The following is a 24,380-nucleotide window of genomic DNA, read 5'->3' as shown; positions in this document are numbered from 1 at the left end:
ATCCTGAAAACTACCTAAAACCCTAGAAACCTGCTAAGATCTCAGAATTGTCCTAAAATTTGAGAAATGTCCTAAAATCATAGAAATGTCCTAAAATTTGAGAAGTGTCCTTCAATCTGGGAAATGTCCTGACACCCGAGAAACATCCGAAAATCTTACAAATGTCCTAAAATCCAAGAAGCCTGCTGAAATCCAAAAAATGTTCTGAAATCCTGGACAAATGTAGGGGCCCCTGGCCCCCTGGCCCCCGGCCAAAAGAAATAATAATTATACGCTAAAAGTTTTGGAAAGTGATAAAAATCTGTTCACAAATCTGTAAAATAACACACGGTTTTACGGTTTCTGGCTGATAAATTGTGTGATTTTGAAAAAAGATTTTCCAAAAATAAAATAAAAAAATCGCACAAATATTTTCTTTAAAAATGGAAAAAAATGTCAAAATATTTTCTTTAAAAATTGCAGAAAAACATAACAAAAAAGGCAATAATTAAAAAACAAGATGAGACACGCTGAGACACGCAGAGACACACTGAGACACGCAGAGACACACTGAGACATGCAGAGACACGCAGAGACACACTGAGACACACTGAGACACGCAGAGACACACTGAGACACACAGAGACACACTGAGACACACAGAGACACACTGAGACACACGCAGAGACACGCAGAGACACACTGAGACATGCAGAGACACGCAGAGACACACTGAGACACACTGAGACACGCAGAGACACACTGAGACACACAGAGACACGCAGAGACACACTGAGACACGCAGAGACACACTGAGACACACTGAGACACACAGAGACACACTGTGGGACACACAGACAGACAGGGGCATACAGAGACACACTCTGGGACACACTGGGCTTCCTGTGTCCCCTCGGGGCGTCACGCTCTCATGCTGAGTTTCTTTATCATATTTTATATTTCAGAGATCGAATTTATTCTGGTTATTTTTAGGCGCTGCTCCCACACACACACACACACACACAAACACTCCTACACACACACACACACACACACACACACACACACACACACACACACACACACACACACACACACACACACACACACACGCACACTCACTCCCACACACACACGCGCACACACACACACACACACACACACACACACACACACACACACACACTTGTGTTTCACGTATAAATGACGACCTTCCTGTCACTGTGTTTTGCCTTCGGTGTGATGAGTGTGTCAGCGGAAACAGGAGAACAAATGTGTGTGTGTGTGTGTGTGTGTGTCTGTGTGTGTGTGTGTGTGTGTGTGTGTGTGTGTGTGTGTGTGTGTGTGTGTGTGTGTGTGTGTGTGTGTGTGTGTGTGTGTGTGTGTGTGTGTGTGTGTGTGTGGGAGTGTTTGTGTGTGTGTGTGTGTGTGTGTGTGTGTGTGTGTGTGCGTGTGTGTGTGCGTGCGTGTGTGTGTGTGTGTGTGTGTGTGTGTGTGAGTGTGTGTGTGCGTGAGTGTGTGTGTGTGTGTGGGGGAGTGTTTGTGTGTGTGTGTGTGCATGTGTGTGTGGGAGTGTTTGTGTGTGTGTGTGTGTGTGTGCGTGCGTGTGTGTGAGTGTTTGTGTGCGTGAGTGTGTGTGTGTGTGTGTGTGTCTGTGTGTGTGTGTGTGTGTGTGTGTGTGACAGCTCTCAGAGTTTAGATTTTTAATTTTTGCAGATTTTTCACTTCCTTCTTGTCTCGTTGCTCTTTCTAACTTTTTAATCTGCTCTTCCTCACCTCCTCCTCCTCTTCACCTCCTCCTCTAAATGCTGCCATTTTGTGGATTTTTTAGGAAAACACTTCTTCCAAACCTCTTTTCTTTAAAAATCGGCTAAAACATGTTAAGAAAAAAAGAGCAAAATGTCATCTTAAAAACTCGACAATTTTTTTTTAAAAGTAATTGCCAAAATGAAAAAAGAAAAACACCAAATATAACAAAAAATGGCCTAAACAGTTAGTTAAGAACTGGCAAAATATTTTCCTAGAAAATTACCAAAAATAAAAAAATCATATTTTTTTAAGAAAAAATAAAACAAAAAGAAGCCAAAATAATTTATTTAAAAATCACCAAAAATGAAAAAAAAGTTGCCAAGTTGCCAAAAATGAAAAAGAAAAAAATTGCCAAAATGTTTTCTTTAAAAATCCCCCCAAATAACAAAAAATGCTAAAATGATTTTAAAGGTGGTCAAAAATATTTTAAAAACAATTATTAAAAATAGCAAAGTGTCAAAGAAAAATGATTGCAAAAAAGTATCAAAATAAATAGCCAAAATGTTTTCTTCAAAAATCGCTGTAAATAAAAACAAAACTCTTTAAAAATCACTCAAACACATTTTAAAAGTTTTTTTTTATTGAAAATGTGTCTTGTCTTTGGCTTGAATATGAACTGAACAAAACTAACAAAAAAACTAACAATGTGTTTTTAATCTGATCGTCCTCACTTAATGTCATTATTTTGGCTTCTTGGGGCAAAAATGAATTTTCCAATCCAGCTGACAGCTGAGCTCTACGTTTCTGCCCAATCTGGATTTTTTAATGTTCAGCAGTGATCCAGACTGAAATTCTGCAGAATTTATCAGAATGAGTTTGGTTTGTTTTATTATTTTTTTTCTAATTCTGCATGTGCAGATTGATTACTTCATTTACTGTTTGGGTTTTTTTAAATGATTTTTTCAAAAATGTTTACTGAAATAATAATGCACGTCGGACAAAAACGTTTGAGAAAAATCTGCATCATGTTTTATAACTGAGGCTCATCGCAGCATGTTGAGAGATGCAGGAGTCTGTGTGTAACGCTGTGTTTGTGATGTCTGTGACTAAACGCCTGTAACTATAGCAACAAGTGTGAGTGTGAGTGTGTGTGTGTGCGTGTGTGCGTGTGTGTGCGTGTGTGCGTGTGTGTGTGCGTGTGTGCGTGCGTGTGTGCGTGTGTGTGAGTGTGTGTGTGCGTGTGTGTGTGTGTGCGTGCGTGTGTGTGTGAGTGTGTGCATGTGTGTGTGCGTGTGTGTGTGCGTGTGTGCGTGCGTGTGTGTGTGTGTGTGTGTGTGTGTGTGTGCGTGTGTGTGTGTGTGTGTGTGTGTGTGTGTGTGCGTGCGTGTGTGTGTGTGCGTGCGTGTGCGTGTGTGTGTGTGTGATTTCGGGCAGAGGTGCTCTCGGAGGCAGACAGGATTAAAAAGGAGGAGAGTGACACGGCAGCCGTGGAGAGAGAATATTTAAATGTCCGCCTCATTAATTCTGTGTGCTGGTTCAGTGTGTCCGTCTGTGTGTCCCGCACGCTGTGATGTGCCAATCAAGCAGCCAATCAGACACAGCGACAGCCGTGTGCAGAAAACAGGAACCTCACAAACACACGTATGTAAATGCACATGTGAAGGCGTGCTGCGGCAGGAAGCTGCAGGCTGTTGGAGGATTTGTGTTCGGCTGCGTCTGCAGAAGAAAACGGTTTTTACGTTTCTCTAAAAACATCACATTTGTACGTTTCATTCTCGTCACATCGGCGTTTCTAAAGTGACGTAGTGTTTGTGGCGGGATAATGTCATCAGAAGCGGCTGTTTTTTTACTAAGACGTCAGTGTGAAAGGTGATTTTTTTGGTTTTTTTTTAACCGAGACATCGCTGTGTTTCCTGCAGAGGAAGTGCCACAAAATGCATTTTTTCACCGAGACATCACGGCATTTCTTGCCTGGATAGCGCCAAAAAATACTTTTTTTTACACAGTTTTTCCTGCTGGGATAGTGCAAAGAAAAGCTTTTTCTTTTTTTAAATTTAATTTAATTTTTCGCAGGATGTCCTTCAGGGAAAGTACCATGAAATGTTTTTTTGATATCGCTGTGTTTCCTGCTGGGATCCAGCTGTGAGAAAATGCTCATTTTAGAGCAAAACTGCTCAGAAAGATTTTGGACGAATGAAGCTGAAGACCTCACAGTTCAGTTTGGTCCTCACAGGGACAGAAGTCCCAGAGAAAACACACACAGGAGTGTGACTGTGGAACATTTTAAACAGGCTAACTTTTTTAAAACGTATTTTTAAACTCCACACACACACACACACACACTCACATAAATAAAGATGGTTAAACGTGTGAGCGCTCGGGGCTGGGGGCTTCAGGCCGCTCTCAGTCACTCCATGACTCAGTCAGAGATCCTCTGCGGCGCCGGCTCTCTTTTCACGCAGATTTAAACTTCATTATTCCGTTCGGAGGTGGGCCGTTTGTCGGCTGTGTCAGCTCTCATTACCCACAGCCCGGACTTCCTCCCCGCAGCCTCGCCCGCACTCACCTAACCTCATCTGGTGGCTGATTCAGGCGTCCTCGGCGGTCGCTCTGCGGCCGCGGCGTCCTGATGGAAACGAGGTGGAGCAGTGACACTGTCGCTGCGAGCCCGGCTGACACTAATCATTACGGTTAATGTCCCACACAGTTAGCCTCTTACCTCGCTCGCCGCCAACCTGCCGCCGCTGCAGCAGAGGAGGGCAGAGACGAGAAAATAAGAGATCTGAGGAGCCCCCGCGGGGGCGGCGAGGAAAATATTGTAGGTGGGTGGAAAAAACTAAAGAAGAGAACGGAGGAGAGAAAATCTACAGCTGATCTCCTCCTTCAACACATCTGCAGGTCCCAGTCTTCTGAGAGCCATTTCTCAAGAACGCCTCGAGGCAAATTTGGCATAAACATCCACAAGGACTCACTGATGAACTGATCAGAGGTCGGTGGTCGAATGTCAAAGTCAGCTGCATCCGTCTTATTCTCGCGAACGCCATATCTCAAGAACGCCTTCAGGGAATTTCTTTAAATGTGGCACAAACGTTTACCCGAGCTGAAGGCTGAGTTGATCAGAATTTGGCGGTCGAAGGTCACTATTACCTTGCGTCAGTCTCATTCTCATGAATGAAGCATTTCAAGAACACACCTTTCTTCAATTTTGGCACAAACGTTGGATCCATTGATGAACCGATAAGAATTTGCTTATCGTAGGTCAGAGTTTACTGTGACCTTGCATCTGTCATTCGAGTGGACTCAATGATGAAATGACGAAATGATTCGATTTTGGTGGTCAAAGGTCAAGATCACTGTGACCTCATCTTTCTCCTTGTGAAATTTGTTGATTCGTAGCTCATGGTCACCATGACCTTATCTGTCCCATTCACTTGCACTTAACAGTGAACTAATTAGATTTTGAGGCTACAAAAAAAGCCCACTGTGACCTTGCATATGTCTCATTCCTCTGAGTGCATTATCTCAAGAACACCTTGAGGGAATTTCTGCAAATTTGGCACAAACGTCCACTTAACAATAAACTGATAATACCGTAATTTGATGATCAAGGTTACTATGACCTCATGAAACAGGTTTCTGGTGGTAACTCTAGATTCAATCAAATGTCTACAAGGATAAAATGAAAAAGTGATGACATGACATGAAGGTCGCTGTGACATCATCGTGTTTTCAGCGTCATGTCTCAGTAACAGACGGAGAGACACGAATCTGTAAACTGTGCTGACTGTAGAGATCTTCAGAGTGTGAAGCGTCCTTGTTTTTTTACTGACGGATGGAAACTGAGAAAAACGCGTCTCGTTCACGGTAGAAAACCATCGTGAACGAGTCACTGCGAGTTTGTCAGCTGTCAAACTGGAATAACCAACGCTCAGCAGAGCAGATGGTCTGCGCCCACATATGGTCGACACGGAGCCGTCTTAATTCTAAAACTTTGTTTTTCCTGTGAAAACGATTTGTTCCCAAATTAGATTATTGCGGATTTATCTGTATGTAGCTGGAGAAGATTTTTCAAGCTGTTCATTTGATCAATGCATTGACAAAGAGATTCTGGGGGGACACAGTCTGCTCCCAGATAAATGCTGAATAATTAAGGCCCTAAAACGGACCCCTGTGGGACACTGCAGCAGAGACACAAAGAGGAGACATCTGTCCACAGTGAACAACATGAAAACAGCTAAGTCTCTTCTTCTTTGTCCTCTCTTTAGGTGGCACACAAAAAACTGCTTCAGAGCCAACATCTGGTGAGGAGACGGACTGACGGACAGCTGGACGGACAGCTGGAGGGCAAGCTGGACGGACAGCTGGATGGACAGCCGAAAGGACAACTGGAGGGACAGCCAGACGGACAGCCAGACGGACAGCCGGACTGACAGCTGCACGGACAGCTGGACGGACAGCCAGACGGACAGGCGGACAGCTGGATGGACAGCCGGATGGACAACCAGACGAACAGCCGGACAGACAGCCGGATGGACGGACAGCTGGTTGAGGAAATCATTATTTGACGGTCTGGGCGTCGTGTGAAAAAGTCAAACTAAATCCAGGTAAATGGCAGCAGCTCTGCTCCGTTTATCCACACTTAATGACGTTTAAAATGAGATCTCACACAAAGCAGTGGTACTCAACCTACAGCCTGCAGGCAAAATCTGGCCCCGGACAGGGTCCCTGGTGGCCCCCTCAACCATTTTCTGAATGACAATAAAAATAAAGTGATTGACTCTGTGAACTGTTTCTGTCCTTTTAGTCTCCATAAGGTGTCAGAGACATAAAACTGCATCAAAATAGAGCTTGTTGATCAAAAAAAGAGCCAGAGGAGGATCCCCCACACCCCCGACAGAGGACATGGGAAACATCCTCAAATCTTACGAATGTACTAAAATCCTAGAAATGTCCTAAATCTGAGAAATGTGCTATAGTCCTAGAAAGGTTGTAAAATATTACAAATGTACTAAAACCTGAGATTTGTCCTAAAATCTCAGTTTTGTTTTTCAAATTTGACACAACATTCACTTGGATTCAACGATAAGCTGATTAGATTTTGGTGGCCAAAGGTCAAAGGTCACGGTCACTGGTACCTTGTGAACACAGTATCTGAAGATGGCCATGATGGAGTTTCCTCAAATAAGGCGATTTTTAACGTTTACTTGGACTCAGGAAGGAATTAGTATCTGGTGGTAGAAAACCAAAGGTCAAGGTCGCAGGGACGTCATAAAAAAAGCTTTTGGCCGTAACTCAAGAACCTCGGGTTTCCAGGCTTACAGCCACGTGGCTGTAAAGTATTTGTATTTCTTATTAATGACACAGTTTCAACACTTTTCATTTATCACAGTTTACTGACTTCATTACCTTTGAGTTTAGGTTTAAGATTTTCGGGATATGAAGTATATGAACGTACTCTAAGGATTAAGCAAAATATTCGTGTGGGCACCGGACGACTGTTTCTTGTTAAGACAGAAGATGAAGCAGTCCAGATGATTTCTTAATCCGTCTTCGTCGCTGGTAATGAAAAGAGTTAACGGATGTTGTGAAGCAGAGCGAGCGATGAGGGAGGAGAGAGGAGGAGCGCCGCAGATGGATCACGTCGATGGAGACGGAGAGGAGTCTGAAGCAGATGTGACGGAGGGACTCTGTGTGGAAACAGAGGGAATAAAGACGGACGGGTAGAGTTGGAGAGAGTTGGCGAGCGGATTAGACAGAGCGATGCTGAGGAGGAGGAGACGTGAAGGAGTGACAGTGTGTGAAACAGATAAGAGCTGCGAGACGCACTCGCTTCCTTAAAAACCACTCAGAAGTGCTAATCCTGTTCTGAATTCATTATTTTTTAAACAATATATACTTCAAAAAGCTCTTATATAGTGATGAAAAATAACTGATAAAAAGCATCGATGGTCATTTCAGAGAAGGTTTGGTCTTGAACATTTGCCGACCAGCTACATGTTACCAAGTCCGTGCAGTCTACTTCTTACAGAGGTCATGCTCCTTAGGTTGAAATGAATCCGTGTGAATGTTTGAATTAGTTGTAGCCCACTCTTCTGTTGCTCAGTAACTTTATCCCAAACTTGATGCTCGCAGAGAAAATGCTCACCCAGGAAAGCCAGCAGCTGTTTGTACAGATGTTACTTTTATTTAGATCTCCAGACACATATTTCTGTTACACTGCTGTTGCGCTGTTAAAGTTTACAAATATATCAGCAAGTTTACAACCTCACCTTCACCTTCTGCCTACACTCGTTTCTCTTTCCTGCACATTACCACAAAGTGTAAAGCCCCGCCAGCAGCCGCAGAAACGCTGTAATCACATCATTCATCACAGACAACAGAAAGAAAGTTTTGGACAGAAGTATCTACTCAGAACTTTCTTTAGAGCCTAAAGATTAAACACTTTAAGTTTGACCTGAGTGTGGCCCTGGAGCAGTAGTTCACAACCACTCTTTATCATGTTTTGTGTATTTTGTTATCACATCATGGCTTTCAAATTATAATACTAATCAGAAACACAAGTGACTCTTGGTATCCCACAGGGATCCATTGTTGGGCCCCGTTTGTTCCTCATTATTTCAGTAACTGTATTAAAAAATTGAATTTCTTAATTCTAAATTATTTTTGTGGCAAATTCTGAAGAAGACAGAATTTCTAAGTAGTTTAAATTGAACAAACTTTCTTTGAATATTGATAAATAAAATGTAATGATATAATTAGCAGAAAGAGCGGTCATTTTAAATCTAGTTCATGCCTTGAAAACGAATCTCAAGTCTCATAGCGAGATTTATTGTGTTTTACTCCATGAAAAGTAAAGTTGGAAAAAATCAAACGTTTTTAATTTGCTGTAAGATAACAGAATTAATTGGCGTGATCAAAGTAATATTTAGTAATCACATTATGGCTTCCCAATTATATTACTAATAAGAAACACTTGGATTGAGTTCTTATTTGGTGCATGTTACTTTTGGCGTCCCACAGGGATGCCTTGTTGGGCCCCTTTTATTCTTAATTACTTTAATCCCTGCTCAGTGAATCTGATTTTCCTGTTTGTTTGTTAGTGTTTTTGTTACTTTTTGCTCATTACTAGCTTGTTTCTGTCACAAAACCTTATTTTATAAGGCAAATACGGATTAGATATAATTTCTAAATTGTTTAAATTAAAGAAACTTTCTTCTTTTTCTTGATATTTAATGGCAAGAGTTATTGTAAATGAAATTAAAAGATCCTGGGATCAGCCTCTGGGGACCATGAACACCAAATTGCATATCAATTAGACCAAATTTTTGTGTAGTTTTTTGGACACTTTTGGTCCAGACCAAACTGTTTCTGGACGGCTCGCGGGGCACTGATAATCATCCTCCCTCTTTCAAGTATGTAAGAAAGAACAGTAAAGTAAGGCCACACCATAGTCACAGAAACTGATCTTTCTTTTTCTTCCAGCTGACGGAGGACGCAACACGACATGACGACCTCCTACAGACGCCGAGCCGCTGACCGTCTCACAGCGCGACACGCCTCTGCTGTTCCACATCCTGGTATCGTCTATGAAACATAAAAAACACCCCACAGAGTGGCCAGAGGTAACGTACACACTGAAGAACAAACACACGCACACACACAGACACACACACACACACACACACACACACACACACACACACACACACACACACACACACATTGATCCTTTGAAACACTGCATCTGTGCAATTTCTTTCACAAACACGAGGAAAAAAGGCAATGAGCAACTTTTTCCACAAATTGCATAAAAGGAGTATATTCAAAAAATAATAAAAAAAAACATCTTTATTTATAATTAATATAGTTACATATTTAAAAAAAAAACCAAAAAAAAAAAACATTTTTAAACTACTATTTCAATAATTTTCTTGTACTTAGTTTTGTTACCAATTTCTTGCTAATTTTTGGGTCACTTCATGGCCTTCTTCCCATGTTTTTGAAACTGGCTCAGGTTTCAAAGGGTTAAACATGTTCATAGAAGTAAAAAGAAAGGACCAAATAATCAAATTATCTGAATGTTATAAGCAACTGAATACCTCATGTGGAAATGTACGTTTGACTTTATTTCATCTGTGGCTCCCCTCATCTGACTAAAAGCACAATAATCGATCAAGTTATGGCCAACAGGTCCAGATGGCGTTTCAGTTCAGTACATCCGAACTGCACCTTTACGGTTCTAATGACCGGTCACTTCGCTGTGCTGGCAGCATGCTCACCGTCTGGATTTTGTCCAGACTCCTGTCTGTTATGTTTGACCATGAATACCTGAGACGGACCAGTGCCAGTACATGTAGCAACACAAATACGCGCCTCCTCCCTCAAAAGAAGTCTAGTAGTAGTAATGTTCGTAACCGATAGCAACCATCTACGTCATAGCACTGTATAAAGACCGCTGCCTTTCTATGTGATCTGCGTCAGCAAGCTCTCTATGCTTTGGGTCAGTAAGTGCGCTTTTATTCTTGTCTGTGTCTGGGCTGACCCGAGTGCTTGTTGTAGCTCGCCGTCGTCTTAGTTTGTCTTTGTATTTGTCTTCGTGTGTGTCGTCCTCGTTTATTTGTACTTGGTTTTGTTGTAATTGTAATCATAATTGTATACTTATACTCTTATTCATATTAAACATGTACTGACTGAAGCTTCAACCGTCATCCTTCAGAATTCATCACAGAAACTCATCCTATCATTGCTGCAGGGCGTCTTCAGGCTGTCTGACACAAACCGTCTACACGGATTTTTGACTGATCAAAACTTGAGCCTACAGTTATCAAAATGTTTGACTGTAAACGCTGCTGTAAACATAAACTTGTAAAAAGACAAAATTTTGCTGTTATTGTAAATTAAGTTTGTAACATTTCAGAATTTTGTCTCAAAAACCTAATTTTCATGTAAACTACTGCAGTCTGCGGGAAAATGGCGTCTTTAAACATCCGTTTTTCACTTAAGGATCAAATCAATCTTTGTAAAAACTAATGATCAACATCTCTGCTGTCTGGATGAAGTCTGCAGATTTACAGTTTAGTCTTGATGAGTGAATTTTTGGCAGCAGTTTGAAATCTGCCTCTCCATGCACAGACAGCTGATATCCTGCCCCCTGCTGGTCGGCTCCGTCAGTGTGAAGCGTCTCCGGTTTCTCTCTCAGCATGGAGTTCGCTGGGATACTGACTTGTTGTCTGAGGTTTTGAGTTCAAACCTCAGGTGATGCAGAATGCTCTTTCTGATGCCGAGTTGTTCATTGTCTTCCGATTCAACTGCTGCTTGCCGCTAAAAAATACCCGGCCCCGACCCAATGCTGCGATAGAAGCGTCCTTTCTCTGAAATGAGTCGAAAGAGTTGATTTTCTGAAGGATATAACAGAACCAGGGGGAGGTGCAGAAGTCTAGTTTTCTGTCAGAACACTTAAACTACAGCAAGTGTTCGGCAGTGATTCAGTTTCACATGTCGTCCTTCAGTTGCTTATAATATCTGAATCCTTTCTTTGCAGCCATACACACACACACACACACACACACACACACAAACATGCACTCACACAACTATACACTTACAGAATGTGAAATATACACTCTCCCGTTGAGATTTCGTCAGATGGACTTTGTTCATATTCCACATTAAATGAAGTTTATACAGAATGTCGACAACAAAATTAAGATAAAGACCCGCAAAAAGCACACTGGTGTACAGCATGAGTGTTTGTGTCCGTGTGGGAACCCTGTTTGCCCGCTAACGAGGTCTAAGGGGACGGCGACAGTGTGTGTGTGTGTGTGTGTGTGTGTGTGTGTGTGTGTGTGCTTTGTATGTATGTGGTATAGATAAGTTGCCACCAGAGAAGTCCAGGGGAGTGATAAATGGAGCTGACAAACACCGTGGAAGGTTCTGTCCCATCTGTCCAGCCTGGGAAGCTCGTCGTCTGTCTCGCTTTTAAAACTTGTTGTCCGAGTGTGTGTGTGTGTGTGTGTGTGTGCGCGCACTGTGTTTTCAGTCCAGCTGTCTCAGGTCCAAAAAAGCTGCAGGGAGTGAGTCAGAGCTGGGCTGCCCAATAAGCACACAAACCCTCCAGACAGGGAGCAATGGAAATGAAGTCACTGTGATCCGAAATCCCGAGAGTCTCTCTCTATCGCTGCCTTTGTTATTTCTCTCCACAAAACACACTTCCTCTTCTTTGCCCTGTGTGTGTGTGTGTGTGTGTGTGTGTGTGTGTGTGTGTGTGTGTGTGTGTGTGTGTGGCGAAACGGCTAATCTGAACGTCCTCCAGAACACTCTCCCTCCTCGATTGCCTGTTGTTGATGTTTGGATGTCTGTTGGTTGACATTTTCTCGCAGCGAAGGGGCGACGAGTCACGTGCCATTCCCCGGGTCTTGCCATTTATGAGTGTGTTTGTGTTTGTGTTTGTGTGTGTGTGTGTGTGTGTGTGTGTTTTTACAGTGTGTGTGTATTTATGAGATGAGGAGTAGAAATGTTGGCAGGATGGACACACACACAGTCACAGAGACGTGGTGGAGAAGTGGAGCTGATTGCCGGCTGCTGCTCTTCGGTCCTGCAGAGTCCTGAGAGTCTATTGACCCCCGAGCCAGCAGAGCCTGAGAGGAGGAGGAGGAGGAGGAGGGAGTGAAGGAGTGAGGGACAGAGGAAGGTGAAAGCATTAGTGGCACACAATTCGTACGTAACAGATGTGTTTCTTGCAGCCAGCAAATATTAAATGTTGACACACACACACACACACACATACACACATATGTACATATATACACATTCAGCCATATACAGTATATACATATACACACAAAAAAAGGAAATAAAATAAAATCATTATGCAGCACATGTATACTATAGCTCTGGCAATAAGTTGCAGAACAGGTCAGAGGTGGAAAACAAATGAAATTAAAGCTGCAAGCAGCGATGAAAGGGCCCTCGCACCCCCACACGTGTCGGGGTACTGCTGAACTCAAGCTAAAGCGGTCGTTCATTTCTGTGAAAGTCGGATAATGTGCGCAGAGAGTTTGGACCCTGGAGTTAGATATTTTGCATGATGCAGTACTTCCAGTGCCCACTAGATGGCACTAAAGGGCACTTAAATTCTACGTCACCATGGTGTGCATTATTTGTAGACCAAACCGTGTAAAGTTAATGTAAATTTATTCATTAACATTTAAACAAAAAAACTGTCTGGAGTGTTGAGTTTAAAACTTATCCAGGGCAGGTACGTTTTACATGCTGCTTCCCAGAGAAGAGTCTGGACTTCAACTTAAAACACAGTCTAAATGTCTCACGGTCTGCTTGCCTGCAGACCGTGAATGAGATCGTGAATTTGAACCTCATCCAGGACAGGTGAGTTTTACAAGCAGCTGTCCACACCACAGGGGGAAAAAGAGCGCCAAAAAATAGTCTAAGTGTCAGTTGGATTAGCTTGAAGAGTGTTGCAGGTTGTGAGATTGAACTTCATCTAACTTTATCTTTATTTTAAAGACTACTGTCTAAATGACGGTTTTAAAGAGAACGATGAAAACAGTGAAAGTGTCAGGAGGTCTGGCTCAGTGGGTTAGACGACTGGTTGGAGTCTCTGACGTTGGGGGATTGAGCCTTATTTGGGACAGGTAACTTTTAATGGTTGTTGTCCAAATTTGAAAGGTAAAGGCAACGTCCAAAATGGTAAAAGTAACTGTTGCCCCAACAAGTCCCTGAAGTCTCAGCTGAAGTCAGCTGGTGCAGAACGCTGCTGCACGTGTTCTAACGGGAACCAAGAAAAGGGACCATATTTCTCCTGTTTCAGCTTCTTTGCACTGGCACCATGGGTTACCGTGGTTCCCAAAGTCCCCAAAAGTAGGATGGGAGCCAGAGCCTTCAGTTACCACACTCCTCTTTCATGGAACCATCTTCCAGTTTCAGTCAGGGAGGCAGACATCACTGTGTTTTGTGATAATGGGCTTTATAAATAAAACTGAACTGAACTGGTATAATTTGTTTTTCTCAATATTTACTGCATTTCAGTGTGAAAGATACAGCTTCCCCTGCAGTAACTCGTCTCTTTCTGATCTCTCTGCCAGCAGTATGAACACCGGTCTCAGCGTGCCCCTCCTCCGTCCTCCCTCGTTACCCTTGAGGACAGGATCCAGTCCCAGTGAAGCCACCAGCTGCTGCCCACTGTTTCTGATGCAAAGATCATCTATTGACCACATGTTCGCCGGTCGCCCGAAGCTGCTGCCTCCCTGCATGTTCTCCTGTAGCCCGGAGAGAAATACTTTGTGCTGCATAGAGTTTCATGTGTGATGACTTTGGCGACCCTGTGAGTACAAATATTTTACAATAACATCAATATCGCTGCCTTCCTACTCGTCCACCCCCAGCACATATGGTGCAGAACAGTACAGCAACCGCAAAGGTTGACTTCTGGGAGGTGAACTGACCTATAGAGGCAAAGTTTGTTTGGAGAAGAGCTTTTCTTCTATGCCAACAATACAGTGGTAAATGTTTTAACTGTAGCTAGACTTTTTTATTTTACGTTATATGTTTAATTTGAGCAAAACCTAAAACATTTAGATTTGATTTAAATTGAAAAGCTGCAATTGAGTGTTTTTCTTCTTTAAATAACTTCAAGATTTGATTTTTAATTCTGATTTTATGTTTTGTGTGATGATGACAGAAGAGGCTTGCTATACTACATTCATCATGCATCTTTTAATTCAATACAACGTTGTTGTTGTTTTGTTAATTGCTTATGTCTAAACTTCCTTACTATCTCTGTATCTGTCGTTAAATTCACAATTTATTTGAAAAAGTCAGTATATTTTTTAATATATAAACAGAAGCACAATGTAACTGTAAAGTATATGTCATTTTCAGCCATTTTTTTCAATACGCAAGATAATGATATTCATGTCCTTTTTAAGACATTGTATACTATGACATGTCTCCACAAACTGTATTATGTTGTTTTCAGACATTTTTTTGACATGTCAAAATTTGACATTTTTCGACATACTATATACTCTGTTGTTTTCAGCCATTTTTTCGACATGCTAAATTATGATGATGAACATTGTATACTATGATGTGTTTGTACAAGCTATAATATATTGATTTCAGCCATTTTTTGACATGCTATACTATGGCGCTTTCGGCCATTTTTTTTTTGACACGCTTAAATTTAAAAGTTTTTGGCCTTTTTTCGACATTGTATACTATGATCTGTTTCTAGGAGCTAAAATCTGTCATTTTCAGCCATTTTTTTGTGACACATCAAAATTTTACAGTTTTCGACATACTACATTATGGCGTTTTTGGCCATTTTTTTGACATGCTATGTTATGACTGTAGACCAGCCAAGAAAAGAAACTCGCGCCCAGATCCTAACCAAAGCGTCATGTCGGAAAAAAGGCCAAAATGTCAAATTTTGACATGTCCAAAAAATGGCTGAAAACGACATACTATAGCTTATAAAGACATGTCATAGTTGTCATAGTTACAATGTTGAAAAAAAGGCCAAAAACATCATAATTTACCATGCTGAAAAAACTTGTGGGAAACGCCATAGTATAGTATCTTCAAAAATGTCAAATTTTGAAATGTCAAAAAATATCTGAAAACGACATATTATAGCTTGTAGAGATGCGTCATAGTATACAATGTTGAGAAAAACCCACGAAAAACATAATGATTTTAGCATGTCTGAAAAATGGCGTAAAATGTTTTAGTATAGTATGTCAATAAATTTCAAATTTTGAGATGTCGAAAAAAATGGCTTAAAATGTCATATTATAGCTTGTAGAGACACGTCGTAGCATATAATGTTGAAAAAAGCCAAAAATGTCATAATTTAGCATGTAGAAAAAATTGCTGTAAACGACATAGAATATTATATTGGAAAAAGGTCAAATTTTGACATATCAAAAAAATGGCTGAAAACGACATATTATAGCTTGCAGAGACACGTCATAGTATACAATGTGGAAAAAAAATGCCAAAATGCCATAATTTAGTATGTTGAAAAAAATCACCAAAAACGCCATAGTATAGTATGTCTTCAATTCTGAATTATGGCATGTCAAAAAAATGGCTGCAAACAACATAACATATATCTTGTCGGGATACATCCTAGTATATAATGTTGACAAAAAAGGCCATAAACGTGATAATTTAGTATGTCGAACAAATGGATCCGATCTGCGGCTGTATGTCTTAGACACTTGGGTGATGACAGGAGCAGAGCTGTCAACTGACACGAGTGTTGAAGGATGCCGGTCAGGCTGAAGGAGGCCTTATGGTCTTTACTGGCTCAGGGGTCTCCTGAGGCAGCAGACAGGTACCGGTTGGCCAGAGGGGCTACAGCTGAGGTGGTCGCCAAAGCTAAAACTCGGGTGTGGGAGGAGTTTGGGGAGGCCATGGAGGAGGACTTTCGGTCGGCCTCAAGGAAGCTCTGGCAAACCGTGAGACGTCTCCGGAAGGGAAAGCAGGGCTTGTCTCAGGCTGTGCTCAGCAGGAGAGGACAACTGGGGACCCACACTGGGGACATTGTTGAGCGGTCGAAGGAACACTTTGAGGAACTCCTGAACCCTGGGTGAGGGTGTGCCCTGTGAGTCTGAAGACTCGGGGCATTTGTCATCTATAGTTTTGGAAGAAATTGCTGAGGTAGTCAAAAAGCTTCTTGGTGGCAAGGCCCCAGGTGTGGATGAGATTTGCCCTGAGATGCTGAAGGCTCTGGACGTTGTTGTGCTGTCTTGGCTGACAGGCCTTTGGAGGTCGGGTACGGTGCCTGTGGAGTTGCAGACAATGGATTCTGTCCTGGTCCTGGAAGAACGGAGCAGCTCTTTACCCTTGCGAGGCTGCTGGAGGGGATGTGGGAGTTTGCCATTTTTGCAACATTCTATGGTATGGTATGTCTTGGTACACTATTTAAAGCAGTTTTCAGGTGATTTCAGCTGTTTTTGGGAAATGTCCTTTTTTGGCATTTTTGCCTTACTATAGCCTTGCTTTTTGGGTCATTTTTTCGACGTTCCAAACTATGGTCTTTTTTGCCATTTTTACAACATGCTATGCTATGACGTGTCTTTGCACGCTATTTAACACACCTTTCAGTAATTTTCAGCAGTTTTCTGGAAATGTCATTTTTTTTGCCATTTTTGCCTTACTATAGCCTTGCTTTTTTGGTTATTTTTTTCGACATTCCAAAATATGGTGTTTTTTGACATTTTTGCAACATTCTTTGGCTATGGCGTGTCTTTGCATGGTATTTAAAGCAGTTTTCAGGTGATTTCAGCTGTTTTCTGGAAATGTTATTTTTTGGCATTTTTGCCATACTATAGCCTTGCTTTTTGGGTCATTTTTTCAACATGCTAAACTTTGGTGTTTTTTGCTATTTTTGCAGCATTCTATGCTATGGCGTGTCTTTGCACGCTATTTAACACACTTTTCAGGTGTTTTCAGCAGTTTTTGGGAAATGTCTTTTTTTTGCGTTTTTGCCATACTATAGCCTTGCTTTCTGGGTCATTTTTTCGACATTTCAAAATATGGTGTTTTTTGCCATTTTTGTAGCATTCTATGCTATGATGTGTCTGTGCACGGTATTTAACACACTTTTCAGTCATTTTCAGCACTTTTTGGAAAATGTCCATTTTTTGGCATTTTTGCCATACTATAACCTTGCTTTTTTGGTTATTTTTTTCGACATTCCAAAATATGGTGTTTTTTGCCATTTTTGCAACATTCTTTGCTATGGCGTGTCTTTGCACGCTATTTAAAGCAGTTGTCAGATGTTTTCAACTGTTTTTAGAACATGTCATTTTTTGACATTTTTGCCATACTATAGCCTTGGTGTTTGGGTCATTTTTTTCGACATTCCAAAATATGGTGTTTTTTGCCATTTTTACAACATGCTATGCTATGAAGTGTCTTTGCACGCTATTATACACACTTTTCAGGTGTTTTCATCAGTTTTTGGGAAATGTCTTTTTTTGGCGTTTTTGCCATACTATAGCCTTGCTTTCTGGGCCAGTTTTTCGACATTCCAAAAAATAGTGTTTTTTGCCATTTTTGCAGAATTCTATGCTATGGCGTGTTTTTGCACGCTATTTAACACACTTTTCAATCATTTTCAGCAGTTTTCTGGAAATGTCATTTTTTTTGCCATTTTTGCCTTACTATAGCCTTGCTTTTTTGGTTATTTTTTTCGACATTCCAAAATATGGTGTTTTTTGACATTTTTGCAACATTCTTTGGCTATGGCGTGTCTTTGCATGGTATTTAAAGCAGTTTTCAGGTGATTTCAGCTGTTTTCTGGAAATGTTATTTTTTGGCATTTTTGCCATACTATAGCCTTGCTTTCTGGGCCAGTTTTTAGACATTCCAAAAAATAGTGTTTTTTGCAATTTTTGCAGCATTCTTTGCTATGGCGTGTCTTTGCACGCTATTTAAAGCAGTTGTCAGATGTTTTCAACTGTTTTTAGAACATGTCATTTTTTGACATTTTTGCCATACTATAGCCTTGGTGTTTGGGTCATTTTTTTCGACATTCCAAAATATGGTGTTTTTTGCCATTTTTACAACATGCTATGCTATGAAGTGTCTTTGCACGCTATTATACACACTTTTCAGGTGTTTTCATCAGTTTTTGGGAAATGCCCTTTTTTGACGTTTTCGCCATACTATAGCCTTGCTTTCTGGGTCATTTGTTTGACATTTCAAAATATGGTGTTTTTTGCCATTTTTGCAGAATTCTGTGCTATGGCATGTCTTTGCACGCTATTTAAAGCAGTTTTCAGGTGTTTTCAATCGTTTTTGGGAAATGCCTTTTTTGCCATTTTTGCCATACTATAGCCTTGCTTGTCATTTTTCGACATTTCAAAATATGGTGTTTTTTTGCCATTTTTGCAGAATTCTATGCTATGGCGTGTTTTTGCACGCTATTTAACACACTTTTCAATCATTTTCAGCAGTTTTCTGGAAATGTCATTTTTTTTTGCCATTTTTGCCTTACTATAGCCTTGCTTTTTTGGTTATTTTTTTCGACATTCCAAAATATGGTGTTTTTTGACATTTTTGCAACATTCTTTGGCTATGGCGTGTCTTTGCATGGTATTTAAAGCAGTTTTCAGGTGATTTCAGCTGTTTTCTGGAAATGCCCTTTTTTGACGTTTTCGCCATACTATAGCCTTGCTTTCTGGGTCATTTGTTTGACATTTCAAAATATGGTGTTTTTTGCCATTTTTGCAGAATTCTGTGCTATGGCATGTCTTTGCACGCTATTTAAAGCAGTTTTCAGGTGTTTTCAATCGTTTTTGGGAAATGCCTTTTTTGCCATTTTTGCCATACTATAGCCTTGCTTTCTGGGTCATTTTTCGACATTTCAAAATATGGTGTTTTTTGCCATTTTTGCAGAATTCTATGCTATGGCGTGTTTTTGCACGCTATTTAACACACTTTTCAATCATTTTCAGCAGTTTTCTGGAAATGTCATTTTTTTTTGCCATTTTTGCCTTACTATAGCCTTGCTTTTTTGGTTATTTTTTTCGACATTCCAAAATATGGTGTTTTTTGACATTTTTGTAACATTCTTTGGCTATGGCGTGTCTTTGCATGGTATTTAAAGCAGTTTTCAGGTGATTTCAGCTGTTTTCTGGAAATGTTATTTTTTGGCATTTTTGCCATACTATAGCCTTGCTTTTTTGGTTATTTTTTTCGACATTCCAAAATATGGTGTTTTTTGACATTTTTGCAACATTCTTTGGCTATGGCGTGTCTTTGCATGGTATTTAAAGCAGTTTTCAGGTGATTTCAGCTGTTTTCTGGAAATGTTATTTTTTGGCATTTTTGCCATACTATAGCCTTGCTTTTTTGGTTATTTTTTTCGACATTCCAAAATATGGTGTTTTTTGACATTTTTGCAACATTCTTTGGCTATGGCGTGTCTTTGCATGGTATTTAAAGCAGTTGTCAGATGTTTTCAACTGTTTTTAGAACATGTCATTTTTTGACATTTTTGCCTTACTATAGCCTTGCTTTTTGGGTCATTTTTTCAACATGCTAAACTTTGGTGTTTTTTGCTATTTTTGCAACATTCTATGCTATGGCGTGTCTTTGCACGCTATTTAACACACTTTTCAGGTGTTTTCAGCAGTTTTTGGGAAATGTCTTTCTTTTGCGTTTTTGCCATACTATAGCCTTGCTTTCTGGGTCATTTTTTCGACATTTCAAAATATGGTGTTTTTTGCCATTTTTGCAGCATTCTATGCTATGATGTGTCTGTGCACGGTATTTAACACACTTTTCAGTCATTTTCAGCACTTTTTGGAAAATGTCCATTTTTTGGCATTTTTGCCATACTATAACCTTGCTTTTTTGGTTATTTTTTTCGACGTTCCAAAATATGGTGTTTTTTGCCATTTTTGCAACATTCTGTGCTATGGCATGTCTTTGCATGGTATTTAAAGCAGTTTTCAGGTGATTTCAGCTGTTTTCTGGAAATGTAATTTTTTGGCATTTTTGCCATACTATAGCCTTGCTTTTTGGGTCATTTTTTTCGACATTCCAAAATATGGTGTTTTTTGCCATTTTTACAACATGCTATGCTATGAAGTGTCTTTGCACGCTATTATACACACTTTTCAGGTGTTTTCATCAGTTTTCTGGAAATGTTATTTTTTGGCATTTTTGCCATACTATAGCCTTGCTTTCTGGGCCATTTTTCGACATTCCAAAAAATGGTGTTTTTGCCATTTTTGCAGAATTCTATGCTATGGCGTGTTTTGCAGCTTATTTAACACACTTTTCAATCATTTTCAGCAGTTTTCTGGAAATGTCATTTTTTTTGCCATTTTTGCCTTACTATAGCCTTGCTTTTTTGGTTATTTTTTTCGACATTCCAAAATATGGTGTTTTTTGACATTTTGCAACATTCTTTGGCTATGATGTGTCTTTGCATGGTATTTAAAGCAGTTTTCAGGTGATTTCAGCTGTTTTCTGGAAATGTTATTTTTGGCATTTTGCCATACTATAGCCTTGCTTTCTGGTTATTTTTTAGACATTCCAAAAAATAGTGTTTTTTGCAATTTTTGCAGCATTCTTTGCTATGGCGTGTCTTTGCACGCTATTTAAAGCAGTTGTCAGATGTTTTCAACTGTTTTTAGAACATGTCATTTTTTGACATTTTTGCCATACTATAGCCTTGGTGTTTGGGTCATTTTTTTCGACATTCCAAAATATGGTGTTTTTTGCCATTTTTACAACATGCTATGCTATGAAGTGTCTTTGCACGCTATTTAACACACTTTTCAGGTGTTTTCATCAGTTTTTGGGAAATGCCCTTTTTTGACGTTTTCGCCATACTATAGCCTTGCTTTCTGGGTCATTTGTTTGACATTTCAAAATATGGTGTTTTTGCCATTTTGCAGAATTCTGTGCTATGGCGTGTCTTTGCACGCTGTTTAAAGCAGTTTTCAGGTGTTTTTAATCGTTTTTGGGAAATGCCTTTTTTTGCCATTTTTGCCATACTATAGCCTTGCTTTCTGGGCCAGTTTTTAGACATTCCAAAATATGGTGTTTTTTGCCATTTTTGCAGAATTCTATGCTATGGCGTGTTTTTGCATGCTATTTAACACACTTTTCAATCATTTTCAGCAGTTTTCTGGAAATGTCATTTTTTTTGCCATTTTTGCCATACTATAGCCTTGCTTTTTTGGTTATTTTTTTCGACATTCCAAAATATGGTGTTTTTTGACATTTTTGCATCATTCTTTGGCTATGGCGTGTCTTTGCATGGTATTTAAAGCAGTTTTCAGGTGATTTCAGCTGTTTTCTGGAAATGCCCTTTTTTGACGTTTTCGCCATACTATAGCCTTGCTTTCTGGGTCATTTGTTTGACATTTCAAAATATGGTGTTTTTTGCCATTTTTGCAGAATTCTGTGCTATGGCATGTCTTTGCACGCTATTTAAAGCAGTTTTCAGGTGTTTTCAATCGTTTTTGGGAAATGCCTTTTTTGCCATTTTTGCCATACTATAGCCTTGCTTTCTGGGTCATTTTTCGACATTTCAAAATATGGTGTTTTTGCCATTTTGCAGAATTCTATGCTATGGCGTGTTTTTGCACGCTATTTAACACACTTTTCAATCATTTTCAGCAGTTTTCTGGAAATGTCATTTTTTTTGCCATTTTTGCCTTACTATAGCCTTGCTTTTTTGGTTATTTTTTTCGACATTCCAAAATATGGTGTTTTTTGACATTTTTGCAACATTCTTTGGCTATGGCGTGTCTTTGCATGGTATTTAAAGCAGTTTTCAGGTGATTTCAGCTGTTTTCTGGAAATGTTATTTTTTGGCATTTTTGCCATACTATAGCCTTGCTTTTTTGGTTATTTTTTTCGACATTCCAAAATATGGTGTTTTTTGACATTTTTGCAACATTCTTTGGCTATGGCGTGTCTTTGCATGGTATTTAAAGCAGTTGTCAGATGTTTTCAACTGTTTTTAGAACATGTCATTTTTTGACATTTTTGCCTTACTATAGCCTTGCTTTTTGGGTCATTTTTTCAACATGCTAAACTTTGGTGTTTTTTGCTATTTTTGCAACATTCTATGCTATGGCGTGTCTTTGCACGCTATTTAACACACTTTTCAGGTGTTTTCAGCAGTTTTTGGGAAATGTCTTTCTTTTGCGTTTTTGCCATACTATAGCCTTGCTTTCTGGGTCATTTTTTCAACATTTCAAAATATGGTGTTTTTTGCCATTTTTGCAGCATTCTATGCTATGATGTGTCTGTGCACGGTATTTAACACACTTTTCAGTCATTTTCAGCACTTTTTGGAAAATGTCCATTTTTTGGCATTTTTGCCATACTATAACCTTGCTTTTTTGGTTATTTTTTTCGACGTTCCAAAATATGGTGTTTTTTGCCATTTTTGCAACATTCTGTGCTATGGCATGTCTTTGCATGGTATTTAAAGCAGTTTTCAGGTGATTTCAGCTGTTTTCTGGAAATGTAATTTTTTGGCATTTTTGCCATACTATAGCCTTGCTTTTTGGGTCATTTTTTTCGACATTCCAAAATATGGTGTTTTTTGCCATTTTTACAACATGCTATGCTATGAAGTGTCTTTGCACGCTATTATACACACTTTTCAGGTGTTTTCATCAGTTTTTGGGAAATGCCCTTTTTTGACGTTTTCGCCATACTATAGCCTTGCTTTCTGGGTCATTTGTTTGACATTTCAAAATATGGTGTTTTTTGCCATTTTTGCAGAATTCTGTGCTATGGCATGTCTTTGCACGCTATTTAAAGCAGTTTTCAGGTGTTTTCAATCGTTTTTGGGAAATGCCTTTTTTGCCATTTTTGCCATACTATAGCCTTGCTTTTTTGGTTATTTTTTTCGACGTTCCAAAATATGGTGTTTTTTTGCCATTTTTGCAGAATTCTATGCTATGGCGTGTTTTTGCACGCTATTTAACACACTTTTCAATCATTTTCAGCAGTTTTCTGGAAATGTCATTTTTTTTGCCATTTTTGCCTTACTATAGCCTTGCTTTTTTGGTTATTTTTTTCGACATTCCAAAATATGGTGTTTTTTGACATTTTTGCAACATTCTTTGGCTATGGCGTGTCTTTGCATGGTATTTAAAGCAGTTTTCAGGTGATTTCAGCTGTTTTCTGGAAATGTTATTTTTTGGCATTTTTGCCATACTATAGCCTTGCTTTCTGGGTCATTTTTTCAACATGCTAAACTTTGGTGTTTTTTGCTATTTTTGCAACATTCTATGCTATGGCGTGTCTTTGCACGCTATTTAACACACTTTTCAGGTGTTTTCAGCAGTTTTTGGGAAATGTCTTTTTTTTGCGTTTTTGCCATACTATAGCCTTGCTTTCTGGGTCATTTTTTCGACATTTCAAAATATGGTGTTTTTTGCCATTTTTGTAGCATTCTATGCTATGATGTGTCTGTGCACGGTATTTAACACACTTTTCAGTCATTTTCAGCACTTTTTGGAAAATGTCCATTTTTTGGCATTTTTGCCATACTATAACCTTGCTTTTTTGGTTATTTTTTTCGACGTTCCAAAATATGGTGTTTTTTTTGCCATTTTTGCAACATTCTGTGCTATGGCATGTCTTTGCATGGTATTTAAAGCAGTTTTCAGGTGATTTCAGCTGTTTTCTGGAAATGTAATTTTTTGGCATTTTTGCCATACTATAGCCTTGCTTTCTGGGTCATTTTTTTGACATTCCAAAAAATTGTGTTTTTTGACATGTTTGTAGCATTCTTTGCTATGGCGTGTCTTTGCACGCTATTTAAAGCAGTTGTCAGATGTTTTCAACTGTTTTTAGAACATGTCATTTTTTGACATTTTTGCCATACTATAGCCTTGCTTTTTGGGTCATTTTTTTCGACATTCCAAAATATGGTGTTTTTTGCCATTTTTACAACATGCTATGCTATGAAGTGTCTTTGCACGCTATTATACACACTTTTCAGGTGTTTTCATCAGTTTTTGGGAAATGTCTTTTTTGGCTTTTTGCCATACTATAGCCTTGCTTTCTGTTAGTTTTCAACATTCAAAAATAGTGTTTTTTGCCATTTTTGCAGAATTCTATGCTATGGCGTGTTTTTGCAT

At 39.6% G+C, this 24,380-nt stretch overlaps 1 protein-coding gene across 2 annotated transcripts in view; it reads right to left on the bottom strand.

Moving 5' to 3' along the window:
• Nucleotides 1–7,890: 7,890 nt before the first annotated feature.
• The window catches only part of gfra2b (GDNF family receptor alpha 2b), a 131,106-nt gene continuing 114,616 nt past the window's right edge, over nt 7,891–24,380 (bottom strand). For both annotated transcript variants that reach the window (XM_088071010.1, XM_088071011.1), the window contains exon 10: nt 7,891–12,365. In XM_088071010.1, the coding sequence (XP_087927136.1) occupies nt 12,222–12,365 (144 nt within the window). In that variant the 3' untranslated portion in view covers nt 7,891–12,221. The remainder of the gene's footprint in view (nt 12,366–24,380) is intronic.

Source organism: Plectropomus leopardus, chromosome 20, assembly GCF_026936395.1.
Source record: "Plectropomus leopardus strain MGB_pleo_1.0 chromosome 20, ASM2693639v1, whole genome shotgun sequence".
NCBI classification, from domain to species: Eukaryota; Metazoa; Chordata; class Actinopteri; order Perciformes; family Serranidae; genus Plectropomus; species Plectropomus leopardus.
Note: the sequence above shows the minus strand (reverse complement) of the source record. Positions and strands in the feature narration are given on the sequence as shown.